We start from the raw sequence: 25228 nt of genomic DNA, 5'->3' as shown, positions 1-25228 counted from the left end.
GCCTCCATCCTCTATGTTGTACGATAAAAGGTTTTGTATAAAGTTTCTCTAAATCACAAATTGTTCATATTAAAAGATGTATATAATAATAAGACAAAACAGACATACATGTATTAGATCTGCAATTCAAGAAATACTAAGGTTGTAGTGTGTGCTGACCAGTTCAGCTAAGGTTATAAAGTGTGTGCTGACCAGTTCATTGATCAGGCAGAATTCCAGCCTTGGAGTATTTTGACTCTTCATAGTTGGATGATTTATAATGTGCACATAAGAGATCCTTAAACCACTCCTACTGGGAATTGCTGTGGTTGGAAAATATAGGAATAAACAAAAACATAAAATCTGAGTATTGTATGTATTCAAAATTTTCATCAAGACCATGATGAAATAAGTGTGGAAGAAAAGATAAAGGGGGCAGTAGTGTTTTTTTAATTATTAAAAAAAAACTTTGCATCTGAAAGGACGGTCAGCTAAAAAGTGTTTCTGTGAAGGCTGGTACATTGCACTTTGGTATTTCGAGGACCACCTATAAAGGGTGCCCTGGTCAGCAGATAATGTCGAGAGAGAGAGAGAGTGGAAGTCTGGACACAGGTGAAAATTTGTTGCTAAACATAAGTACAACTGTTTACACCAGCATTACTCCATGCATTAGGATCGATGGCATCTGATCTTGTTAAAAAAAATTGATGTAATGTAAATGCAGTGGTGATGGAGCACACAGACCACATTTGGAGTTGCTAAGAAACAGATTGTCATCAAGCATAACATTAATGGTAATGCAAATGCTTTTTCTATCCACACAACACAATCAAGTAAAGGAAAAAACTAAAGAATTTGTGCAGGGTAGCGGGAGCAGTCAGGTAAGAAGCCCATGAACCAGTATTCAGCATTAATTCCTTTACAGCTTTAAAAACTGAATTAAATAGTCACATCTTTTGTGTCTTCTTAAAACATTAAGGTTTTTATTGGAGTGTAGCAGCTCACCTTCTTGCTTTTTATTATTAGCAGTCTGTTTTAGTTCTAACTACAGGTTTGTGGCTGGCATATGTTGTGGTGTTCATAAATGAGAAAATGACTTGATATGCTTTTGAATGCCAAGAGTAAATGTCAGTTACAGATAGAATCTAAAATAAAAAGCATGCAGTTTTTGAGAAAACTATTGGTCATCACAGGCTGTATCTTATATGTTTTGAATATAGATGACACAAGCCACATTAGAAATATCAAAGAGCTAGATCCAGCATGAGGGCCTTGAGTTTGACACTCCAGTTCTAATGGAAGAATAATTTAACCTATTGTGTTCTTCAGAAAACTAATTTGTGTGAAGGGTTGTACATGTCATTGTTAACTTGCACCAAGATGTACCATGTTACAAAGGAGTATCAAAAGAAGCAAATGAATAAGTAGAAAGCTTACAGGTGCTGGTCATAAAATTAGAATATCATGACAAAGTTGATTTATTTCAGTAATTCCATTCAAAAAGTGAAACTTGTATATTAGATTCATTCATTACACACAGACTGATGTATTTCAAATGTTTATTTCTTTTAATTTTGATGATTATAACTGACAACTAATGAAAGTCCCAAATTCAGTATCTCCAAAAATTAGAATATTGTGAAAAGGTTCAATATTGAAGACACCTGGTGCCACACTCTAATCAGCTAATTAACTCAAAACACCTGCAAAAGCCTTTAAATGGTCTCTCAGTCTAGTTCTGTAGGCTACACAATCATGGGGAAGACTGCTGACTTGACAGTTGTCCAAAAGACAACCATTGACACCTTGCACAAGGAGGGCAAGACACAAAAGGTCATTGCTAAAGAGGCTGGCTGTTCACAGAGCTCTGTGTCCAAGCACATTAATAGAGAGGTGAAGGGAAGGACAAGATGTGGTAGAAAAAAGTGTACAAGCAATAGGGATAACCTCACCCTGGAGAGGACTGTGAAACAAAACCCATTCAAAACTGTGGGGGAGATTCACAAAGAGTGGACTGCAGCTGGAGTCAGTGCTTCAAGAACCACCACGCACAGACGTATGCAAGACATGGGTTTCATCTGTTGCATTCCTTGTGTCAAGCCACTCTTGAACAAGAGACAGCGTCAGAAGCGTCTCGCCTGGGCTAAAGACAAAAAGGACTGGACTGCTGCTGAGTGGTCCAAAGTTATGTTCTCTGATGAAAGTAAATTTTGCATTTCCTTTGGAAATCAAGGTCCCAGAGTCTGGAGGAAGAGAGGAGAGGCACAGAATCCACGTTGCTTGAGGTCCAGTGTAAAGTTTCCACAGTCAGTGATGGTTTGGGGTGCCATGTCATCTGCTGGTGTTGGTCCATTGTGTTTTCTGAGGTCCAAGGTCAACACAGCCGTCTACCAGGAAGTTTTAGAGCACTTCATGCTTCCTGCTGCTGACGAACTTTATGGAGATGCAGATTTCATTTTCCAACAGGACCTGGCACCTGCACACAGTGCCAAAGCTACCAGTACCTGGTTTAAGGACCATGGTATCCCTGTTCTTGATTGGCCAGCAAACTCGCCTGACCTTAACCCCATAGAAAATCTATGGGTATTGTGAAGAGGAAGATGCAATACGCCAGACCCAACAATTCAGAAGAGCTGAAGGCCACTATCAGAGCAACATGGGCTCTCATAACACCTGAGCAGTGCCACAGACTGATCGACTCCATGCCACGCCACATTGCTGCAGTAATCCAGGCCAAAGGAGCCCCAACTAAATATTGAGTGCTGTACATGCTCATACTTTTCATGTTCATACCTTTCAGTTGGCCAACATTTCTAAAAATCCTTTTTTGCATTGGTCTTAATTGATATTCTAAGTTTCCGAGACACTGAATTTGGGACTTTCATTAGTTGTCAGTTATAATCATCAAAATTAAAAGAAATAAACATTTGAAATACATCAGTCTGTGTGTAATGAATGAGTCTAATATACAAGTTTCACTTTTTGAATGTAATTACTAAAATAAATCAACTTTGTCATGATATTCTAATTTTATGACCAGCACCTGTACACTTGAATGTTTATACTATACATTGCTCTTGGCCAAGATTAAAAGCACAACAGGAAAATATTTCGAGTAGAGCGAGAGAGCTATTTTGGATGCTTACGACTTGAATAAGTTAGGTCTGTAATAAGAACGGGGTCTGATTTTCATTTTTGATAGGTTAGGGGTGGTAGGGGGATTTTTTAGTGTTAGTTTTATTAAAAAACTAGCAAAATACCCACGCTTCGCAGCGGCGAAATACTGCATTAAAATTTTTATTAAGAAGAAAAGTAAACTTTTTTTAAACTGAGGGAAAATATGCCAATAATTATTTGTTAAGGATCTCTTTGTATACCATGTTGTCAGTTCGGCCCTCCGGTTGTAACATGACCAAGCTGTGCTCTGAGCTTACTCTTAAGGATGCAACGTACAGTTGGCCATGTGAATAGTAATCTTGTCTCAAATCTCACAGCTTGGATTGCTGCTGTCATAATCGGTTTAAGTTTCATGGTTTGTTTCAATTACGATCGTATTTGCAGGATTTGTTGTGTTGAAGTGACATTTGGCATCTGTCAAGCATTGTAAGCACACAACCGGTTTCATCGATAAAATCACATCCAGCTTTTGAGAGTCTAAACATTCATAAACATCAAAGTGTCCACTACTGAAATCGTCACCTGTGAATCTAAGATGTTTAAGAGGCATTGGCGGTTGTCGAAAGGTATAAAATATTTGGCCATTTTGGTACACTTGAAAGCAACAACCGAACAATTCAGTGGCAGCCATCAACTCACATGCAGAACCATAGGTGAAGAGCTTAAGCATTTCACTCTTATAGTGCTCCTGTGTAGTATAATTATCTCCTGTACCGTCATCAGTCCACACCTTGAACCTGTCCCAGTCATTCAATACATAAGACACAATGTTCCTCCGGATATCAAGAGTGAGCCTGATATGGCCGTGCAATATGTAACAAAGAGAATGGAAAAGGTAGGTGCCATCTCCAGGCATGGAAACCACTCGGTAAGTGACAGTTCTTTGATCGATGGTGATCACCTCGATAGACATGTTAATGGGGGTACGGTTGGAATGATAAAGGAAATGGGTACCTGAACAATGTAAAGTAAGTCTAAAATACCTACACAATAACTATAATCATAATAAATGAACAATAAAACAGCGGAGAAGCTGTGGATTAAATAAAAAGGCTGTAGTTATCAGCAGGGAGATGTGAATCCCGTGGCAAAGCAAGGAAGGGATGGTAGAGACTGGAGCGACGGACAGCCATATATAGGCAGGCAGCCAACAACGTGGGAGGCGTTGGGATGGGGGACCCAACGCCTCACACGTGACTGAGCTGCAGACTATGGATGTATATATGTACGTAAGTAGGATTCAGTTAGCGTTGGGAACCCGCGTACCAAATTTCTTGAAGATGGGTCTATAAGTAACAAAGACCATTGAAAAGTTCAATATGGCGGCCGACAGTGGCATCATACCACCGAAATAAGTACCAAATTTCAGCCTTCTACCTACACGGAAGTTGGAGAATTAGTGACATTGGAAAGTTCAATATGGCAGCTGACAGTGGCGTCATACCACCGAAATAAGTACGTACATTGGTTTTGGTTAGCGCAGGGAAGCCGCCTACCAAAGTTGGTGAAGATGGAGCCATGAATAAGAAAGTTCAACATGGCGGACGTTGTTGACCGTTATGACCGTTGCGCGTAGAATTTCGAAATGAAACCTGTTTAACTTTTGTAAGTAAGCTATAAGGAATGAGCCTGCCAAATTTCAGCCTTCTACCTAAATGAGAAGTTGGAGAATTAGTGATGAGTCAGTCAGTGAGGGCTTTGCCTTTTATTAGTATAGATAATTTATTCATAAAAGCAACAACATTTATTTATATAGCACATTTTCATACAAATGATGTAGCTGAAAGTGCTTTACAAAATAAAGAAGTTTATAAAAATATAAAAAGAAAATTAGGCAATACTAAATAATAACAAATAAAGTAAGGTCCGATGACTGGGAGGACACAAAAAACAAGACTCCAGAGGGCTAGAAAAAAAAAAATTTATGCTGGGGTTCCAAGGCCATGAGAACGCTCAGCCCCCACTGGGCATACTACCTAAAATAAATTATCTAAATCAGTCCTCATGGTTTTCAGGCTTCACGTGAAAGAATTTGATGATGATGGGCATATGGACATCTGGCCTTCCATCCATCATTGTTGGGGCTGAATGGTGCCTTTATCAGGTGGTGGTGGCAATCTGCGATCGGAAAAAGAACAGCAAAGAAAGTAGGGGTTAGTACAGATTGCGGAGCCATTATAAAAAGGATAATTCAATACAGAGAATATAAGGGTTGCACTAAAATTAAGCTATGAGAAAGCCATGCTAAAGTAATGGGTTTTTAGAAGTTTTTTAAAGGTCTCCGCCGTATTAGCCTGGTGAATTTCTATAAGAATCTATTCCAGATTTTAAGTGCATAAGAGCAGAAGGGTGTCTCACCTCTTCTTTTAAGTTTAGCTCTTGGAATTATAAGCAGACAATCATTTGAAGATCCAAGGCTACGATTTGGAGTGTAAGGTGATAGGCATTCCAAAATATAGGATGGAAAGAGATTATTTAAGGCTTTGTAAACCATAAACAGTATTTTAAAGTCAATTCTAAATTTCATGGGTAACCAGTGTAGTGACGTCAAAACTGGAGAGATGTGCTCAGATTTTCTTTTCGTAGTTAAGATTCTGGCACGTGCATTCTGCAGTAGTTGCAACGAATTCATTTTTCAACATCTTGCAAAGTTATAAGGGATCTAACTTTTGCTATATTTCTTAAGTGAAAAAATGCTGTCCTAGTAATCTGATTAATATGTGATTTAAAATTTAGGTCAGAGTCAATTATCCCCTAAATTTTTTACCTCTGTTGTGACGTTTAAGCCTAATGGATCAACATCTATATATATAATTCACTAAGGCAAGACACCCATGGAAAGCACGCCGGAAGTGGCGTGGATTCACTAAGCCGCCGACAAGTAAGACACCTGTGGCACACGCAGGAAGGAGCCACGCCCACCAACTCCAAGACCATTGCATACGACGACAACTCGCAGAGCCACGGCCACCAACTCAGACGCGACGACACAGAAAAAACTGCGTCATTTATATTCGTGTGTCGTAGAGGCCACATGCACCTCCGAGCCATGTTGACTGTTCATAGAGGCATGTTTCTTCCGGAGGTGAATCGCCATATGCAGCTTAAAACAATCCTTTACAACTGAGGTTAAAACACAATGAAGTAAGCAGTCTTTTAAAACTGAGTTTTCGGTTACGACACACAACCACGTGCACCATAGCAAACTGTTTTACACGCTACATACAGCAATTCGATCCGTGACAAACATGCGTCATCTTAGATGCTCCTGCAGGAACATGGAAAGTCTACATCAGTCACAGGTGCATCTGGACTGTGCAAAAATGACAACGACTCAAGTGATGAGTTGGAGGTAGGCACATGAGCGATGGCAGTCCGCCTGTTTTCAGTCACAGACGATTGTGTGTTGGTTCGTTCCATGCATTGTTACAATGTTGCTTTTCTTGCTGATTTATTACATTACCGATTTTTCAAAAGTTTATTTTTTCCCTGTGCTTAAAAATCATTACAGTTTTTCTCAATTGCTGAAACACAATTTCTGAAACCTTGCTCCATTTTCTGAAACCATTAAATGCAAAACCTTATCTTCAAGCACTATTTACAAAACCTCTGACTCCTCTTGCAAAATGAAACTTTCGCCTAAAAACAGTTTTACCTGTGTTCAAAATCAAGCACTGCTCTCAAATCAAAAACAAAGTGATCAAAATTATATACACTATCAAGCAGTCAGTAAACAATACAACAAAAAACAGAAAACACATAGTTTTTAGGGAGAAGCAAATTTTAATCTCAATGTTTTGGGCCATACAATCTGTTCATTGTACAGTATACAATGCACTGTACTACAGTATACAATACTAAAAGGGACAAAAATTTGCTGCTTCTCGTCTTTGGGCTGGGTTAGGCCAGAGCACTTCGTCAACAACGCAAGCAATATTGTCTCTCCTGAGGCAACGGGGGAAGAAACCTCTTGTGTGCCGTATCCAGCCCTGACATGATTCCTCACCTATATCACCACAAGCTAAATCCATGGCTTGCAGAAGACTTACTGTGGTGTAGGGTTGTCTATTATACACTTTCCATCTCCAAGAGGAGAAAAACTCCTCAATCGGATTCAGGAAAGGCGAGTATGGAGGGAGGTACAAGTTCATAAACTGCTCATTATTGATAAACTATTACCTTACCGGAGCAGCTCGGTGGAAACTGACATTGTCCCACACTATCACATAGGTGGGAATGGGATTCTCATTTAGCTCTTGACCCTGATGGTATTGAACCTGCAGCTCAAATAAAATCTCTCTTAGATTGGCAATAAATCTTAGAAGGTGCTTGGTGTTATATGGCCCGAGTGTAACATGGTTATGTAGAACACCATGGTTGCTAATAGCAGCACAGATGGTGACATTGCCACCTTGTTGACCAGGGACTTCAACAATGGCCCGCTGTCAATGATGTTTCGGCCTCTCCGTCTCCTCTTTGTTAGATTGAAGCCTGCTTCATCTACAAAGATGAAGTCATGGGGTCTGTCCAAGGATTCCAAGTCAAATATTGTCTGTGTAGAAATACAATATACTGCATTTAGAATTTTTTAAGTCATACAGAGACAGTGCTATACTGTAGAGTACAATTAAGCCTACTGTATGCACTTCTGATTCACATACATTGTATGTACTGAAGAGTAATGTCATTCACATAGTATGTGTTAGTACTGTAGAAAATCTGGATTACAGTAAATGTTTCTGAATGTACACTTACTTGCACATACTGAGCTCGCAGTTCTTTCACCCTTGGTGAGTTGCGCTCAAAGTATACTTTGTACTTTGTATACTTGTTTCATTTGCATCCTGTTACGATGGAGGACACGGTCAATTGTGGAAATGCTCACACTGTTGATTCCCTGGAAGTGTGTGTTGTCTTGTATCACTCGTTCCTGGATTTCTGAGTCGTATTACATTATCTTGAAGGACCATGCCCACTATAATGGCCTCTTGCTCTTAAGTGAATAAATCCGTCCTTCCACCTGCATGTGGCAGCCTCGCAATTCTACAAAAAGTAGATGTGCGGTTACAACAAATATTCATGCAGTACTATACATACAGTGATGAACTTTACAAATGTCTATTGAAACAGTTGCATATAGTGTAGTACAGTAAATTTGCAATTACAAAAATAGAGTAGTATACTGTACATTTTCTCTTCTCTGAACGTCCTTACTATGGTGGACACAGAAAATTGGCTCAAATTGGGTTGCACTCTTAGTCCTACTTCCCTCATTGTCAGTCCATGGACAAGAACATGGTCTATGACTGTTGCTCGAATTTCATCAGATATTTCCACTCTTTTTCTTCCTCCTCCTCTTCCTTGCCGCCCTCCTCTTCTTCCTCTTCCTCTTTCTTGTCGTCGTCCTCCTTGTCGCCCATCTCGCATACGCACTCGTCCTCTCACATCGTTTCTTCTATCCATGCTCAGACTTTCTCCTTTCTACCTTCAACAACCTTTTTGCTCTCTGAACTGGCTTATATTGGTTGTGTCACATCATTTGAAACAGGTGACATCAATTTTGAGTGGTTGTGTTCAATCAATGACATGTTTTCTCTAATTGTATTTGAGCGTTGCTACTTGTGTTTACCAATATGGATGATGTGTGCATTAGAGTGTAGAATGTGTTTTGAGAATGAGAATGTGTTTAGAGTTTTGCTGAAAAGTCTAAGTAAGATCTGCATATTGTGTTTTGCCATGTGAAATGTTTTAAGGTATTGACAACAGACTGCAAAATTAGCTAAATGAGGTCAGGCAACTGAGAACTTTCTTCAGCCAATGGGTTTTAGTGTTTTAGCAATTGAGAAAAACTGTAAAAAAAACGGCCTGATTATGCAGTGTATAGTACGCTGCGGGTTGGCTAGTTATTTCTAATACCCTCACTTTATCCAGCTTGATGTTGCAGTCTGGACAGGAGGATTGTGTTTCTTTGAGCACTTTATGAACACGCATGAATAGGTGGAATGTCAGTGCTTGTTCTGTTTTGTTGATGTACCAATTGTGTTATTGTAGCCTATCACAGTGCAAGGCTTTAGTGACTTCTATATTCTCCTGACATGAACATTGACAGTTGCTGAATTGTGAGCAGTGCTTAGAGAGATATCATCTTTCTTGTCCTTGCACCTGATAGCGATCATTCTCACTTTTTGCCACATAACTACTGTTGCACCACAGTAAAGGTTCATGGGACCAGAGTCCCATGAGTTTAGAAGTTTGATTTCACTAGGACAGCATTATGGGAAATGGGAAGAAAATCAAAAATCTTTAGTGACCTCCATGAGTTTCTCTGCATTCAATGACAAGTCCACTGCAAATTTGCCAAAATTTAAGCAAGATACTATACAATTGAAGTGGATTTTTCAGATATGAGACCACTTTAATGGCAAGTCTACTATGTTTATTAAATAAAGAAATATAATTTAATCAGTGTTTCTTTGTATTTAGAATTAAGCTGCTATAATTACTACATTTGAAAATTTTGAGCTTTCAAAACTCAGGGTTTGGATTGAGTTTAAAATTCCCAGGCGTCCATCTGTCAAAGCCTTAAATACTGTATGTCATATTGTGTTTATTTTGCTGCTTTAATCTGGAATTCACCTGAAGGTCAGCTCTTTAAGATTGAGTGCAGGTTGTCCACAAAATTTCATAAGAACGAAATGACAAATTCTTTAATTTATATATTGAGAGATTTTTGAGACCTCAACAACCCCCAACTGCGTTGTGTGCAGACCCTCCGTTTAATGCAGGCAGGGACTGGTTGTTTGCTAAAGGTGTAACTGCAAATTTGCAGGCTCCACACATAACACGTATGTCACCCGCAGATTCATGCAGGGAACATTTTAAAACCAATACTGACCTGGCCATGTGCTCACTTTCTGTCTCCTCGCTTGTGCAGGAAGGCTATCTGTTCTTTTGATCTGAGAAGGGAGCGAATGCAGGAAGAGGTAATCGCCCCTGCTTGCATGCTGCATGTGTGCGAGTGACAGCTCCCATTTGAATACATGCTTTGAGAATGTTCCTGTCTTCACAATAATAAAGCTGATTTATTTTTTTTTTTTTGGGAACCTGGATTCACCACCTTCTCTCTTATGCAAGTGTGTGACCCACATATGACACTCTGGAAAAGCAAATATTTGTTTTTTGTTACATTTTGATCCTATTGTCATTGCTGGCTGAAATACACGTGTTTCATCTGTCATCTACTCTACCTTTCTGATAACTGTCAATTTGTCTGATCTCATGAGTCATTAATTTGCTTGTTTTTTCTTATTGTGGTTCATAGGTTGAAATCATGAACACTACTTCTTTGTATTCTTTAGTTCATTGTGGTTTTAAAAAAAAAGATATTTAGTCTGACATTAATAAACTGGAGAGCTTGTTGAATAACTGAATCATTGATATGGCATGTAAGCTTGGCAAAACTGCCAGGATTTTGTGTTCTGTCTATTGAACTTTCTATTCATGATGAACCTTATTTGAAACTTCATAAAATCATTATGTTAAGGTGGGTTGCCCGTAATATACGTGCAAAATTTTATGAACATCCACTTTGCCATTATAGAGTAATGTGTGGTTTTTGAGATATTAGCATTCCTATTTTGACTCCCCAGTGAAATTTTTGAAACTCCATGAAGCTTATATTATAAACCTAATGAAGAAGAAGAATAACGTAAGTACAAAGTTTTATGAAAGTAGACATATTTGTTTTTGAGTAATGCATGATTTTTGGTAGTTACACCGCCTCACCCCAGCTGTCATGTCCATCTAATTACAACATGTAATGCAGAATTTCATACACTTTGACCCAAGGTGCAATCTGAGTGTTGAAATGATGTCCTTATTGTGCAAAATGGGTAAATAATATCAAGCAAAGCCAGACAAATTCAAAAGACAGAGAGGGTATAATAATTCTATTTATATAGATATGATTATTATAGGAAAGGACTATTAGGGTTTTTTAGAACTTTTTTAAATATTTAAAAATTAGTCATCTTATTTTTGAAGAAGATTGTGAAAATATCGTACAAGCTCTGATCCAATATTTCCTACAATTTATGTTGTCATTTGGTATTTCAGTACTTTTTTCACTTTTCCTAATTTTCTTACTTTCATTATTTGTGGTACTGCCTAAATTCATGGAGCAATATCTATTTTTTCATTTGAGGAATCTTACCAGTTAGGTGGTTGTCCAGTGTGTTGCTGTTTCACTTTTCATCATACACATGTCAATATTTGTACTATTAATGGAGATTCTGTTGGTAATATTTAATGAATTCAGTTTCATGTAAAAACATTTGTTAACACTAGATGGTACTATTTGCTCTTATTTTGATATATACTTTTTGCAATAATTCCCTAGCAAATATATATCTATATATCTATCTATCTATACTTCTCAAAAACATTAAAGGAACACTTTGAAAACACATCAGATCTCAATGGGGAAAAAGAAATCCTCCTGGATATCTATACTGATATAGATTGGGTAATGTGTTAGGAACGAAAGGATGCCACATCGTTTGATGGAAATGAAAATGATCAACCTACAGAGCCCTGAATTCAAAGATGCCCCAAAAATCAGAGTGAAAAAATTATGTGGCATGCTAGTCCATTTTGCCAAAATTTAATTGCAGCAACTCAAAATTGTACGCAGCACTTTGTATGGCCCCTGTGTTCTTGTATACATGCCTGACAACATCGGTGCATGCTTCTAATGAGATGACAGATGGTGTTGTGGGGGATCTCCTCCCAGATCTGGACCAGGGCATCAATGAGCTCCTGGACAGTCTGAGGTGCAACCTGGTGGCATTGGATGGACCAAAACATAATGTCCCAGAGGTGTTCTATTGGATTTAGGTCAGGAAAGTGTGGTGGCCAGTCAATGGTATCAATTCCTTCATCCTCCAGGAACTGCCTGCATACTCTCACCACATGAGGCCAGGAATTGTCGTGCACCAGGAGCCACTGTACCAGCATAGGGTCTGACAATGGGTCCAAGGATTTCATCCTGATACCTAATGGCAGCCAAGGTGCCTTTGTCAAGCCTGTAGCGGTCTGTGTGACCCTCCATGGATATGCCTCCCCAGACAATCATTAACCCACCACCAAACTGCTCATGCTGAATGATGTTACAGGCAGCATAATGTTCTCCATGGCTTCTCCAGACCCTTTAACTTCTGTCACGTGCTCAGGGTAAACCTGCTCTCATCTGTAAAAAGCACAGGGCACAGTGGTGCATCTGCCAATTCTGGTATTCTATGGCGAATGCCAATCGAGCTGCATGCTGCTGGGCAGTGAGCTCAGGGCTCATTAGAGGACATGGGGCCCTTGGGTCACCCTCATGAAGTCTTTCTGGTTGTTTGGTCAGAGACATTCACACCAGTGGCCTGCTGAAGGTCATTTTGTAGGGCTCTGGCAGTGCTCATCCTGTTCCTCCTTGCCCAAAGGAGCAGATACTGGTCCTGCTGATGGGTTATGGACCTTCTATGGCCCTCTCCAGCTCTCCTAGAGTAACTGCTTGTCTCCTAGAATCTCCTCCATGCCCTTGAGACTGTGCAGGGAGACACAGCAAACCTTCTGGCAATGACACGTATTGATGTGCCATCCTGGAGATGTTGGACAACCTGTGCAACCTTTGTAGGGTCCAGGTATTGCCTCATGCTACCAGTAGTGACACTGATTGTAGCCAAATGCAAAACTAGTGAAGAAACAGTCAGAAAAGATGAGGAGGGAAAAATATCAGTGGCCTCCACCTGTTAAACCATTCCTGTTTTGGGGGTCATCTCATTGTTGCCCCTCTAGTGCATTTGTTGTTAAATTCATTAACACCACAGCAGCTGAAACTGATTAACAACCCCCTCTGCTACTTAACTGACTAGATTAATATCCCATAAGTTTCATTGACTTTATGCTATACTCTGATTAAAAAGTGTTCCTTTAATTCTTTTGAGCAGTATATCTCTCTCTCTCTCTCTATATATATCTATATAGATATATAGATATCTATATATCTATATAGATATATAGATATCTATATATCTATATCTATATATCTACAGTATATATCTGTATATCTGTATATCTCTATATCTGTATATATCTATATATCTATATCTATATATATATCTATATATCTATATATCTATATATCTATATAGATATATAGATATATAGATCTATAGATATAGATATATCTATAGATATAGATATATCTATAGATATATATATATCTATATATATCTATATATATCTATATATATATCTATATATATATATCTATATATATCTATATATATATATATATATATATATATATATATATATATATATCTATCTATATATATATATATCTATCTATATATATATATATCTATCTATATCTATATATATCTATATATATCTATATATATCTATATATATCTATATCTATCTATATATATATCTATATCTATCTATATATATATCTATATATATCTATATATATATCTATATATATCTATACGGAAAGTATTCAGAAGAGCCTTGGTGAGAGAGGTAAAGAAGAACCCAAAGATCACTTTGGCTGAGCTCCAGAGATGCAGTCAGGAGATGGGAGAAAGTTGTAGAAAGTCAACCATCACTGCAGCCCTTCACCAGTCAGGGTTTTAGATAGATAGATACTTTATTAATCCCAAGGGGAAATTCACATAATCCAGCAGCAGTATACTGATACAAAGAAACAATATTAAATTAAATAGTAATAAAAATTAAAAGAAATGAAAACAATTAAAATAAAATTAATGTTAGCATTTACTCCCCCGGGTGAAATTGAAGAGTCGCATAGTGTGGGGGAGGAACGATCTCTTTAGTCTGTCAGTGGAGCAGGACAGTGACAAAAGTCTGTCACTGAAGCTACTCCTCTGTCTGGAGATGACACTGTTAAGTGGATGCAGTGGATTATTCATGATTGACAGGAGTTTGCTTAATGCCCGTTGCTCTGCCACAGATGTTAAACTGTCCAACTTTACTCCTACAATAGAGCCTGCCTGCCTTAACAAGTTTGTCCAGGCGTGAGGCGTCTTTCATCTTTATGCTACCACCCCAGCACACCACCGCGTAGAAGAGGGCACTCTCCACAACCGTCTGGTAGAACATCTGCAGCATCTTACTGCAGATGTTGAAGGATGCCAGCCTTCTCAGAAAGTATAGTCTGCTCTGACCTTTCTTACATAGAGCATCAGTATTGGCAGTCCAGTCCAATTTGTCATCCAGCTGCACTCCCAGATATTTAAAGGTCTGCACCCTCTGCACACAGTCACCTCTGATGATCACAGGGTCCATGAGGGGCCTAGGCCTCCTAAAATCCACCACCAGCTCCTTGGTCTTGTTGGTGTTAAGGTGTAAGTGGTTTGAGTCGCACCATTTAACAAAGTCTTTGATTAACTTTCTGTACTCCTCCTCCTGCCCACACCTGATGCAGCCCACATTAGCAGTGTCATCAGCGAACTTTTGCACATGGCAGGACTCCGAGTCATATTGGAAGTCTGATGTATATAGATTGAACAGGACTGGAGAAAGTACAGTCCCCTGCGGCGCCCCTGTATTGCTGAACACAATGTCAGACCTGCAGTTCCCAAGACGCACATATTGAAGTCTGTCTGTAAGATAGTCCACAATCCATGCCACCAGGTGTGAGTCTACTCCCATCTCAGTCAGCTTGTCTCTAAGGAGCAGAGGTTGAATGGTGTTGAAGGCGCTAGAGAAGTCCAAAAACATAATTCTAACAGCACCACAGCCTCTGTCCAGGTGGGAAAGGGATCGGTGTAGCATATAGATGATGGCATCCTCCGCTCCCACCTTCTCCTGGTATGCGAACTGCAGAGGGTTGAGGGCGTGACTGATCTGTGGCCTCAGGTGGTGAAGCAGCAGCCGCTTCATGGTCTTCATCAGATGTGACGTCAGAGCAACAGGCCGGAAGTCATTCAGCTCACTAGGGCGTGATACCTTTGGGACAGGGGTGATACAAGATGTTTTCCAAAGCCTTGGGACTCTCCCCTGTTCCAGGCTCAGGTTGAAGATGCGCTGTAGAGGACTCCCCAGTTCCAACGCACATGCCTTCAGCAGTCGTGGCGATACACCATCTGGACCCGCTGCTTTGCTGGCACGAAGTCTTTTCAGCTCTCTGCTCACATGGGCTGCTGTAATTGTGGGTAGGGATGTCTCACCTATGCTGGTATCAGCAGAAGGATGGTTGGAGGATGCAGTACTCCGAGGTGAGAGTGGGTTACTGTGATCAAACCTATTAAAGAAGTTGTTCATTTGGTTTGCTCTCTCCACGTCTGTCTCGATGGCGGTGTGGACAAAAACTCAAACCCGACAGCAGGTGTGGTTATAAAGCAGCTTTATTTCCAGAGTCACGGTGAGAAGAGTTCCAGAAAAGCAGACAATCAAATATACATGAAAGCGTCAGGGCTCTTCTGAACCCCGTCTGTTGGGTGGGGTCCAGTTTTATACCCCTAGAATGCGTGATTTAATATCATTATAAAATGTAACAGTCAACACATTTATTATACACAATCCTTGAGCCCCTTCAACTCCCTTATGCAACTTGATTTCTTGGCCCCTTTTGTTATGGCGTTCAGATGTAAGCTAAGGGAAAACGTGATAAGGCAGACTCATGTGTGGAATGCTCAGACCTTGAGTTCTTTGCACAAACATTTTTCTGTTTGCTAAAACAAAACATGCTATTACATTGTTTTGTAAAGCTTACTTCTCAGACATGAATTAGTACAAGGGAACGAAGAGAACATTCGTCTTCCACAGCGGCACCCCGCTTCGAGCTGCAGCCAGTGATAATCTTCATCCCATCCCACACTTCCTTCATGCTGTTGTTCTGCAACTTCTGCTCCAGCTTTCTTCTGTACTGCTCTTTCGCCGCCCTGAGCTGGACTCGGAGTTCCTTCTGCACGCACTTGAGCTCATGCTGATCACCACCTTTAAAAGCCCTTTTCTTCTGGTTCAAAAGGCCCCATCCTATTTCCGGCGCCGCATCCGAGTGGCAGCCTTTCCAGCAGCTCTGTATACGACTTTATCTTTTTACCTTTTTATCTCTTATTTTTCTCTATTTCACTGATCACTTCTACCACTTTCTTTTATGTGGAATTGCTCCCTGGACACTTTTTACACATTTTTACTATTTTACTATTTTGTGACTTTCCCCTTGGGATTAATAAAGTATCCATCTATCCATCCATCCATCCATACTTGTAACCCATAGCTTGTTGTTAGCATAGCAGCATACTGTTCTTACTGGAACTACAATGTCCATACAGAAGTTGATGTAATCAGTTGTGCATTCAACAGCCTCTTCAATGTTCTCACTATGTGACCCAAGCAATATATCCCAGTCTGTAGTTCCAAAGCAGTCTCTCAGAGCCTGCTCTGCCTCAGGGGACCACTTCCTGAATGAGCGTGTAGTTGTAGGTAGCGCCCTCACTCTTGGATTGTATTGAGGCTGAAGCAGAACCAGGTTATGATCTGCTTTCCCAAGCGTAGGCAGCGGGGTGGCGCTGTATGCGTCTTTAAAGTTTGCATACAGTAGGTCGATAGTCCTGTTTCCCCGAGTGTTACAATCCACATACTAGGAGAAGGCAGGTAATGTTTTCCCCAGCGTTACATGGTAAAAGTCTCCAGCGATTAGCACAAGTACCTCAGGGTGCTGCATTTGTAACTTAGCAACTGCGGAATGGATGATGTCACTCGCCATCTCCGCGTTAAACTTGATGGGGATGTAAACAATAACAGCAATCACGTGTCCAAACTCTCTGGGCAAGTAATAGGGGCGCAGACTTATGGCCAACAGTTCAATGTCCCTGCAGCAAGTGGAGATTTTAACGTTTAAAGTTTTATGGCAGAGTGGCCTGTCGGAAGCCTCTCCTCAGTGCAAGACACATGACAGCCTGCATGGAGTTTGCTAAGACTCTTTGTAAGATTCTCTGGTCTGATGAGACCAAGATAGAACTTTCTGGCCTTAATTCTAAGCGGTATGTGTGGAGACAACCAGGCACTGCTCATTACTTGTCCAATACAGTCCCCACAGTAAAGCATGGCGGTGGCAGCATCATGCTGTGGGGTGGTTTTTCAGCTGCAGGGACAGGACGACTGGTTGCAATCGAGGGAAAGATGAATGCGGCCAAATACAGGGATATCCTGGACAAAAACCTTCTCCAGAGTGCTAAGGACCTCAGACTGGGCCGAAGGTTTACCTTCCAACAAGACCATGACCCTAAGCACACAGCTAAAATAATGGAGTGGCTTCACAACAACTCTGTGACTGTCCTTGAATGGCCCAGCCAGAACCCTTACTTAAACCCATTTGAGCATCTCTGGAGTGACCTAAAAATGGCTGTCCACCAACGTTTACCATCCAACCTGACAGAACTGGAGAGGATCTGCAAGGAGTAATGGCAGAGGATCCCCAAATCCAGGTGTGAAAAACTTCTTGCATCTTTCCCAAGAAGACTCATGGCTGTATTAGCTCAAAAGGGTGCTTCTACTAAATACTGAGCAACAATTTCAAAAATTATTTTTTTTGTCTATCAATATGGGGTGTTGTGTGTACATTAATGAGGGAAAAAATTTATTTAAATGATTTTAGCAAATGGCTGCAATATAACAAAGAGTTTCAAAAGAAAGTTTACACAATACAAAACAAAGTTTTGGGGACAGTCCCCATATATTGTTGTCCAGACAATTAAAGAAAAGAGTGATTCAAAGTCTCAGAACAAACAATGAACAGTTTTCATGTGTCAAAATGGCGAATTTATACAGGAAAAGGATTATGGGACAGGATGTTTCACTCACCTTTAGGCTCTTTGACTGCCTCCTAATCGCACATGTGTGACATGACTAACCCCTCAGCCCAGACCCCTCGGGTCAGGCGACCTGCACCGAGAGGTCGTGGACACGAGAGAGAGCATCTGCGTTGGCCTCAAGGAACCCTTACGATAAATGACGCTGAAACGATAAGGCTGAAGATTCAAAAACCACCTAGTGATGCGAGGGTTAGACTCGATGAAGGGACATCCACTGTAAAGCAGCATGATCCGTCACCAGAGTAAACTCACGCCCCAGTAGGTAGTATCTCAGACGTGACAGCCCACTTAATCGCCAAGGCTTCTCGCTCCACCGCAGCATACTTGGTCTCCGGTCCAGCAGTTTCGGCTCAGGTACATAACAGGGTGTTCAGCACCATCAACGCATTGGCTTAGCACGGCACCCAAACCTGTGGCCGATGCGTTGGTCTGGAGGATGAAAGGAACAGAAAAATCAGGAGATCTTAAAACAGGTGCTGAAGTAAGGGCCAATTTTAAGTCACTGAATGCTTTCTCAACCGAATTATCCCATACCACTTTTAAAGGTGCTTGTTTCCTTGTTAAATTAGATAAGGGCGCAGCAACTTCTGAGAAATGCGTACAAAGCGCGATAGTAACCTGCCAATCCCAAAATGCTTGTACCTGCCGCTTATTCATCGGACGGGCCAATTAAGAATGGCATCAATTTTGGAACATTGTGGTTTAACAACACCCCTCCTACTAGGTAGCCCAAATATTTGGCTTCTCTTAATCCAAAAACATTTCTTGGATTAATTCAAGACCAGCAGACGCTAGCTTGGAGAGTATTGTTTTAACCTGCCATACATGATCCTTCCACGTGCTGGAATAAATGACCACATCATCTAAGTAGGCAGCCCTATATGAGTTGTGGGGCCGTAGCAGTGTATCTACCAGACGTTGGAAGGTAGCTGGTGCCCCGTGCAAGCCAAAAGGAAGGACCCTGTATTGCCAATGTCCACTGGGTGTACTAAAAGCGTTTTTCTTTGGCGGAGTCCGCTAAGGGAATTTGCCAATACCCTTCGTCATGTCAAGAGTAGTTAGAATTGAGCGTTCCCCAACCGATCAAGTAAATCATCCACCGCGGCATGGGATACGCATCAAATTTAGAGACCTGATTAAGTCGTCGAAAGTCATTACAAAACCTCCACGACCCATCAGGTTTAGAAACTAAGACAATTGGACTAGACCAAGGGCTATGACTCTCCTCAATAACCCCTAATTCTAGCATTCGTCTAATTTCCAACTCTACTTCCGCTTTCTTTGCCTCCGGGAGTCTATAAGGTCTCTCTCTGACAATCACTCCAGGGTTAGTAATGATATCGTGAACAATCAACGCAGTACGTCCCGGTATCTTGTCCAGAACTTTAGGGACAGACAAGATAGCCGCCTCGAGATCTTGTCGTTGTTTGATGTCAAATCGGGCCAAAATTAAGATGGGCACATGACATAAAAGAGAACGAGGCTGATTGGACGAGGGATCAGGTTCCCTGTCCTTCCATGGTTTCAGCAAATTAATATGATATACTCGTTCAGTAGGTCGCCGATTAGGTTGTTTAACCAAATAATCGACGAGACCTTTTCTTTCTTTAATTTCATAAGTGCCTTGCCAATGTGCTAACAACTTTGAATGAGAAGTTGGGACGAGTACCATCACACGATCACCGCCAAATTCCGAATGGTGGTGTTTCGTTATAATAACGGGACTGCGCTGCTTGTGCCTTTTCCAAATTTTCTTTTAGAATAGGTCTGATTTTCTCTAGTCTATCGCGTAATTGTGCGTTATATTCAAGAATATTTGAAGTTGGGAGGACCTCCTCTTCCCATCCTTCTTTTAACATATCCAAAAGCCCTCTGGGTTGTCTTCCATATAATAATTCAAAGGGAGAGAAACCAGTAGAGGTCTGAGGGACTTCCCGATAAGCAAACAAAACGAGAGGAAGCAACTGATCCCAATTTCTTCCATCCTCTGCTTCAAAGTTTGATTGAAACGCTCCACCAACCCGTCAGTTTGGGGATGATAGACAGACTTTTTCAGATGTTTTATACGGAGTAATTTGGCTACTTCCCTGAACGTCTCCGAAGTGAAAGGAGTCCCTTGGTCCGTTAAAACCTCTTTGGGAATGCTAACACGAGAGAATATCCCTACTAATTCCCGTGCAATGTTTTTCGTATTAGCTGAGTGCAATGGAACAGCTTCCGGAAAGCGAGTGGCATAATCTACTAGCACCAGAATATATTTTAGACTAGTTTTTATCCTAGTCCATTGTTGCGGTAAAACGAAACGGGTGGCAACAATGGAAATGTTACTCCCGGAATCAAACATTGCTCTTACCTTCCTGCCATTTATAATAACTGCACCTGTGTATGGAAGTGATAAAGGATTAGTCACAGTGGCACAATACCTTTCTCCCCTAACTAATGAGCAATCCATGGGTTCGATGGTACAGTTGGGGGACAGATGTCCAATCTCCCCACACTTGAAACAGCGGGGAAGACAAGCACCTCTGTCCCGTTTATGGACGGCAGGATCGGGAGGTTGTCGGGTGGGCTCAGGAGTTGCCCCACGTGCCTGTTGGGTTCGGCGGGAGAACCGTTCTGATTTCCCTGATTTGCAAGCCGCCCAGTGACGCTCTGTGATCTGGATTAAAGAGTCCATGTCCTCAAAATTGTTTCCGTACTTGCTGGGCGATATGGTCAGGGAGGGCATGCACAAAAGTTTCACATGCTAGTAGCTCTGCCATTTTGTGTGAATTATTAATGTTGGGCCGTAGCCAGTGACATACTTTTCCCCAGGCTTCAAAGCCCTGGGTTCTTATCGGTCGCTCGGGATCGAACTGCCACTCCCTCCATTCTCTCGCCTGCTGTTTCGAAGATACGCCGTAGCGCTTGAAGACCTCCTTTTTTAGAGCGTCATAATCAGCTGCCTGCTCCTCAGTTAGATCATAATAGGCTCTCTGCGCCGTTCCCTTCAGGTAGGGAACCAGTATGTATGCCCATTCCGACCTCGGCCATGCGTTCCGCTTAGCGGCAGCTCGAAGATCAAAAAGTATGTCTCTGTGTCATCCGATTCTGTTAATGTGGCGATAGCAATAGGTGGTGGCCGAGCGACCTCCGTCCGTACACCTGCAGCAGCAGCAGCACGAGCGTTGGCTTCTGCTACTTGGGTCCTTGTCTCACCCATCTGTATTTTCAAGATTTGCAGATCGCCCATGATGGTGCTCAGAACTGTATTAAGGTCCTGTTCCTCCGACATCTTTAAATAGACGAGAAACAATCCTTGTCGACTACGCCAATTGTGATAGTTATTCTTCTTCAAAAGAAAGTTTACACAATACAAAACAAAGTTTTGGGGACCGTCCCCATATATTGTCGTCCAGACAATTAAAGAAAAGAGTGATTCAAAGTCTCAGAACAAACAATGAACAGTTTTCATGAGTCAAAATGGCGAATTTATACAGGAAAAGGATTATGGGACAGGAAATGGTTGGCAAGAAGTGACGTTGAAAACAGGAACTGGAAATAACGTCATCATGATATAGATATAGATAGATATATAGATATATGAGATATATATATAGATATAGATATATAGATATAGATATATAATCTCTCAAACAGATGATTCACCTGTTGTATGCAAATGCTCATTTAGACAAGCCAGATTCATTTTGGAACAAAGTGCTTTGGACTGATGAGACTAAAATTGAGTTATTTGGTCATATAACTAAAAGTGCTTTACATGGCGGAAGAACACCACCGCATTCCAAGAAAAACACCTGCTACCTACTGTCAAATTTGGTGGAGGTTCCATCATGCTGTGGGGCTGTGTGGCTAGATCAGGGACTGGGGCCCTTGTTAAAGTAGAGTATTGGATGAATTCAACCCAATATCAACAAATTCTTCAGGATTATGTTCAAGCATCAGTCACAATGTTGAAGTTACGCAGGGGATGGATATTCCAACAAGACAGTGACCCAAAACACAGTTCAAAATCTACAAAGGCATTCATGCAGAGCGATAGTGTTCTGGAATGGCCATTACAGTCTCCTGACTTGAATATCATCGAAAATCTAGAGGTGATTTGAAGCAGACTGTCCATGCTCGCCAGCCATCAAATTTAACTGAACTCGAGAGATTTTGTATGGAAGAATGGTCAAAAATACCTCCATCCAGAATCCAGACACTCATCAAAGGCTATAGGAGGCATTTTGAGGCTGTTATATTTGCAAAAGGAGGCTTAACTAAGTATTGATGTAATATCTCTGTGGGGTGCCCAAATTTATGCACCTGTCTAATTTTGTTATGATGCATATTGCATATTTTATGTAAATCCAATAAACTTAATGTCACTGCTGAAATACTACTGTTTCCATAAGACATGTTATATATTAAAAGGAAAAATCCAAAGGATTAAGAGGGGTTCCCAAACTTTTTCATATGACTGTAAATAGTTTGTAATGTCTTATTTTTCATTTTCATATCATTTTAAAGACAACATTATTGACAGAAACAATCAAGGTGATAGACTAATTTGCATTGTGCTGGGGCTTAAAATAAAAAAAATTATTTTTGCTGTTGACTGATTAGTGTTTCACTGTTTGTTCAACTCTTTCTGTTACACAAAAGCTGTTCATTAAACTAACTTGAAGAATTTGCTATGCTTAGAAAAGTGTTTACCAAAATTGTTTTGAATCAGAAGGTAACTATATAGAAAATATTAAAATGCTTGAAAGAAATGCAAATAAAATTGAGATTAATATGCAGTTAATTTTGATTTAAATTTTTTTAAAATATTGTAACTTTTTTTTTTAAATTGTGTGATTACTTATGATTTTGTTTTTATTTGAGTAGCAGATCTAATTACTTTAATATATACCTATACCTATTTGTACGTGTATCTGATCTTATTATTTTATTTGATGCCTGAAGCATTTTGTAGAAACTACGTATTTGTATAGATAAGCTGGTTCATGAATATTTTTATCACTTGTTTTAGTTTTTCTTATACATCTTTACGTTTCCAAATAATTGTTTCTATTGTATACCTTAATTGTAGATTCTACTAAGGATCATCCTGTGCAGCAGCCAGGGATGTTGTCACGTGTTACTGGTGGACTGTTTAGCGTGACAAAAGGAGCTGTTGGTGCTACAATAGGAGGGGTTGCATGGATTGGTGGAAAAAGTCTGGAGGTGACGAAGACAGCTGTGACATCGGTGGCATCTGTGCCAGTGTTAGGAGTTGGCTTGGTCAAAGGGGGCGTGTCTGCAGTTGCTGGTGGGGTATCAGCAGTGGGATCAGCAGTAGCAAACAAAGTTCCTTTAACAGGAAAGAAAAAAGACAAATCTGACTAAAACTGACTTATTTGCACTATCATCACAGTTAATCGAGAACCTTTTGGGACCTGTTTCTCATATCCACCTCCCCCACCCCCTACCACATATCCACATCTAGTGTTTGAAATGAAAGAAGAAATGAAAAAGCAAAGCCATATGTTCCATGATGCATTAAAGCTACAAATTTATTGTTAAGGTACTCATTGAATGTGACTTCAATTTCACAGAGGGTAAGAGATACGTATGTATTGGTGTATTGTTTAAGAGTGTTGCTGTCTGACAGACATGAGCATTCAACTGCCAACTTGCAGAGGGCCAAGAGATAACTGTGTTTTGGCATTATTTTTTATGAGTGTTAAGGCTGACAGAAATGATCACTGTCTTGCATAATCTTTATGTTTATTAATAAAGTACTGCCATAAACTGAAGATTTGCACCAGGAATTCAGACTTTGTATCTGTGTTTTTTTTTTTGTTTTTTTTTTAAACTTCATTCCTTAAACCTCCCTGATGGCAGTGAAGCTAGTTAGTTGTAATAAGAATTGTATTAAATGGTGTTTATGTGACAATATTTTCTGAAACAATGCAACGATCAGCCTTTATACACCTAAAATCCTTTAGCTTTGTTTAAGTTAAAGACAATAAACATAGGGTTGTCATTTAAATTTAAGAATTCACAGTCAAGTGAATATGTGTTAGCTTAATTAAACACTGTTCACTATCCCTGTTTTAGTATAATGTAAAATGGTAGCTCTTTGAAAAATTGGCTGTTTTGAGGGAAGATTACTATATTAAATTTCTTTGGATTTTTTTTGTCACACTTATCAATTTGCTTTGTTTCTGTTGTATCTATAACTTATAAACACAAATGTATATTTAATGCTGAATTTGAACAGATTACTGCTGTTCTTGATGTTTGTGTCATTCTGTGCATTTCAGTGTGTTTTTGTATTCAGCTGTATTTGTTTTAATGGCACAGTTTATTAAAGCATATATGGTAAAGCTTTATTTACTAATACTGATGTTATCAAAATTACATTTCTTATCTGCTTTTATTATATAGAAGTTAAAATATGAAAAGTTCAAACATCTACAGTATTTCATCTTCTTCATTTGAAACAACTTCAACTATTCCTTCCTCTAGTTGCAAATCAGAGCAAATATTTCCATTAGTTGTGGGGGTTAAAAGCTTAGTACAATTTGGCAATTCGTTCCTTTCCTGGTAGAATTAGCGTGTGTATGTGTGTGTAAGAAAATGGTTAATTAACTTAATTCATGAATAGAGATATGATTCATTATTCCCAATATTTTTAATGTATTTCATATGCACAGGATTTTAATTTGCATATTTCCATAGTTTATAGATATCTGTATATAGAAAAATTTTTTTCAGCCTCGAGCCCCTACATTCATGGTTTGATTCAGGTGGCATTAATTTAATCAAAAAAAAAAAATATATATATAGTGTTTAGAGTTTGTAAATTGCCAGCACATGTAGAGAATTCCTGTCTCAGGTACTTTATAGTTTTATAATATAGCAATGTTTGCTCATTATAAAAGTCTTTAAGTTCCAAAGAAGAGCTTCATATTTCAAAAGAATGATTTATTTTGTTGTATATGGTATGTTTTTATCTTACCAAGCTATGAAAAGTAATAGTATGTAGTTCCAGCCTGTTCTCCAGAAATCTGTTGTTAAGAGTAATGGGAGTGATTGTTGGTGCTTATCTACATGTTGACATTTGATTAAAAATGTCAGTATGGTTAACTTTGAAGAATTCAGATAAAATATTTCAGCTAACACAGACTACAAGTGCTACAAGACAGTCA

At 39.8% G+C, this 25228-nt stretch overlaps 1 protein-coding gene across 1 annotated transcript in view; it reads left to right on the top strand.

Annotated features, from left to right (window-relative positions):
- The window catches only part of tmem263 (transmembrane protein 263), a 54938-nt gene extending 30083 nt beyond the window's left edge, over nucleotides 1-24855 (top strand). The window contains exon 3 of the mRNA XM_039761630.1: nucleotides 23125-24855. Coding sequence (XP_039617564.1) covers nucleotides 23125-23420 — 296 coding nt within the window. The 3' untranslated portion in view covers nucleotides 23421-24855. The remainder of the gene's footprint in view (nucleotides 1-23124) is intronic.
- Nucleotides 24856-25228: the final 373 nt, after the last annotated feature.

The sequence above is a fragment of the Polypterus senegalus genome, chromosome 8 (assembly GCF_016835505.1).
Source record: "Polypterus senegalus isolate Bchr_013 chromosome 8, ASM1683550v1, whole genome shotgun sequence".
Classification (NCBI taxonomy): domain Eukaryota; kingdom Metazoa; phylum Chordata; class Cladistia; order Polypteriformes; family Polypteridae; genus Polypterus; species Polypterus senegalus.
Note: the sequence above shows the minus strand (reverse complement) of the source record. Positions and strands in the feature narration are given on the sequence as shown.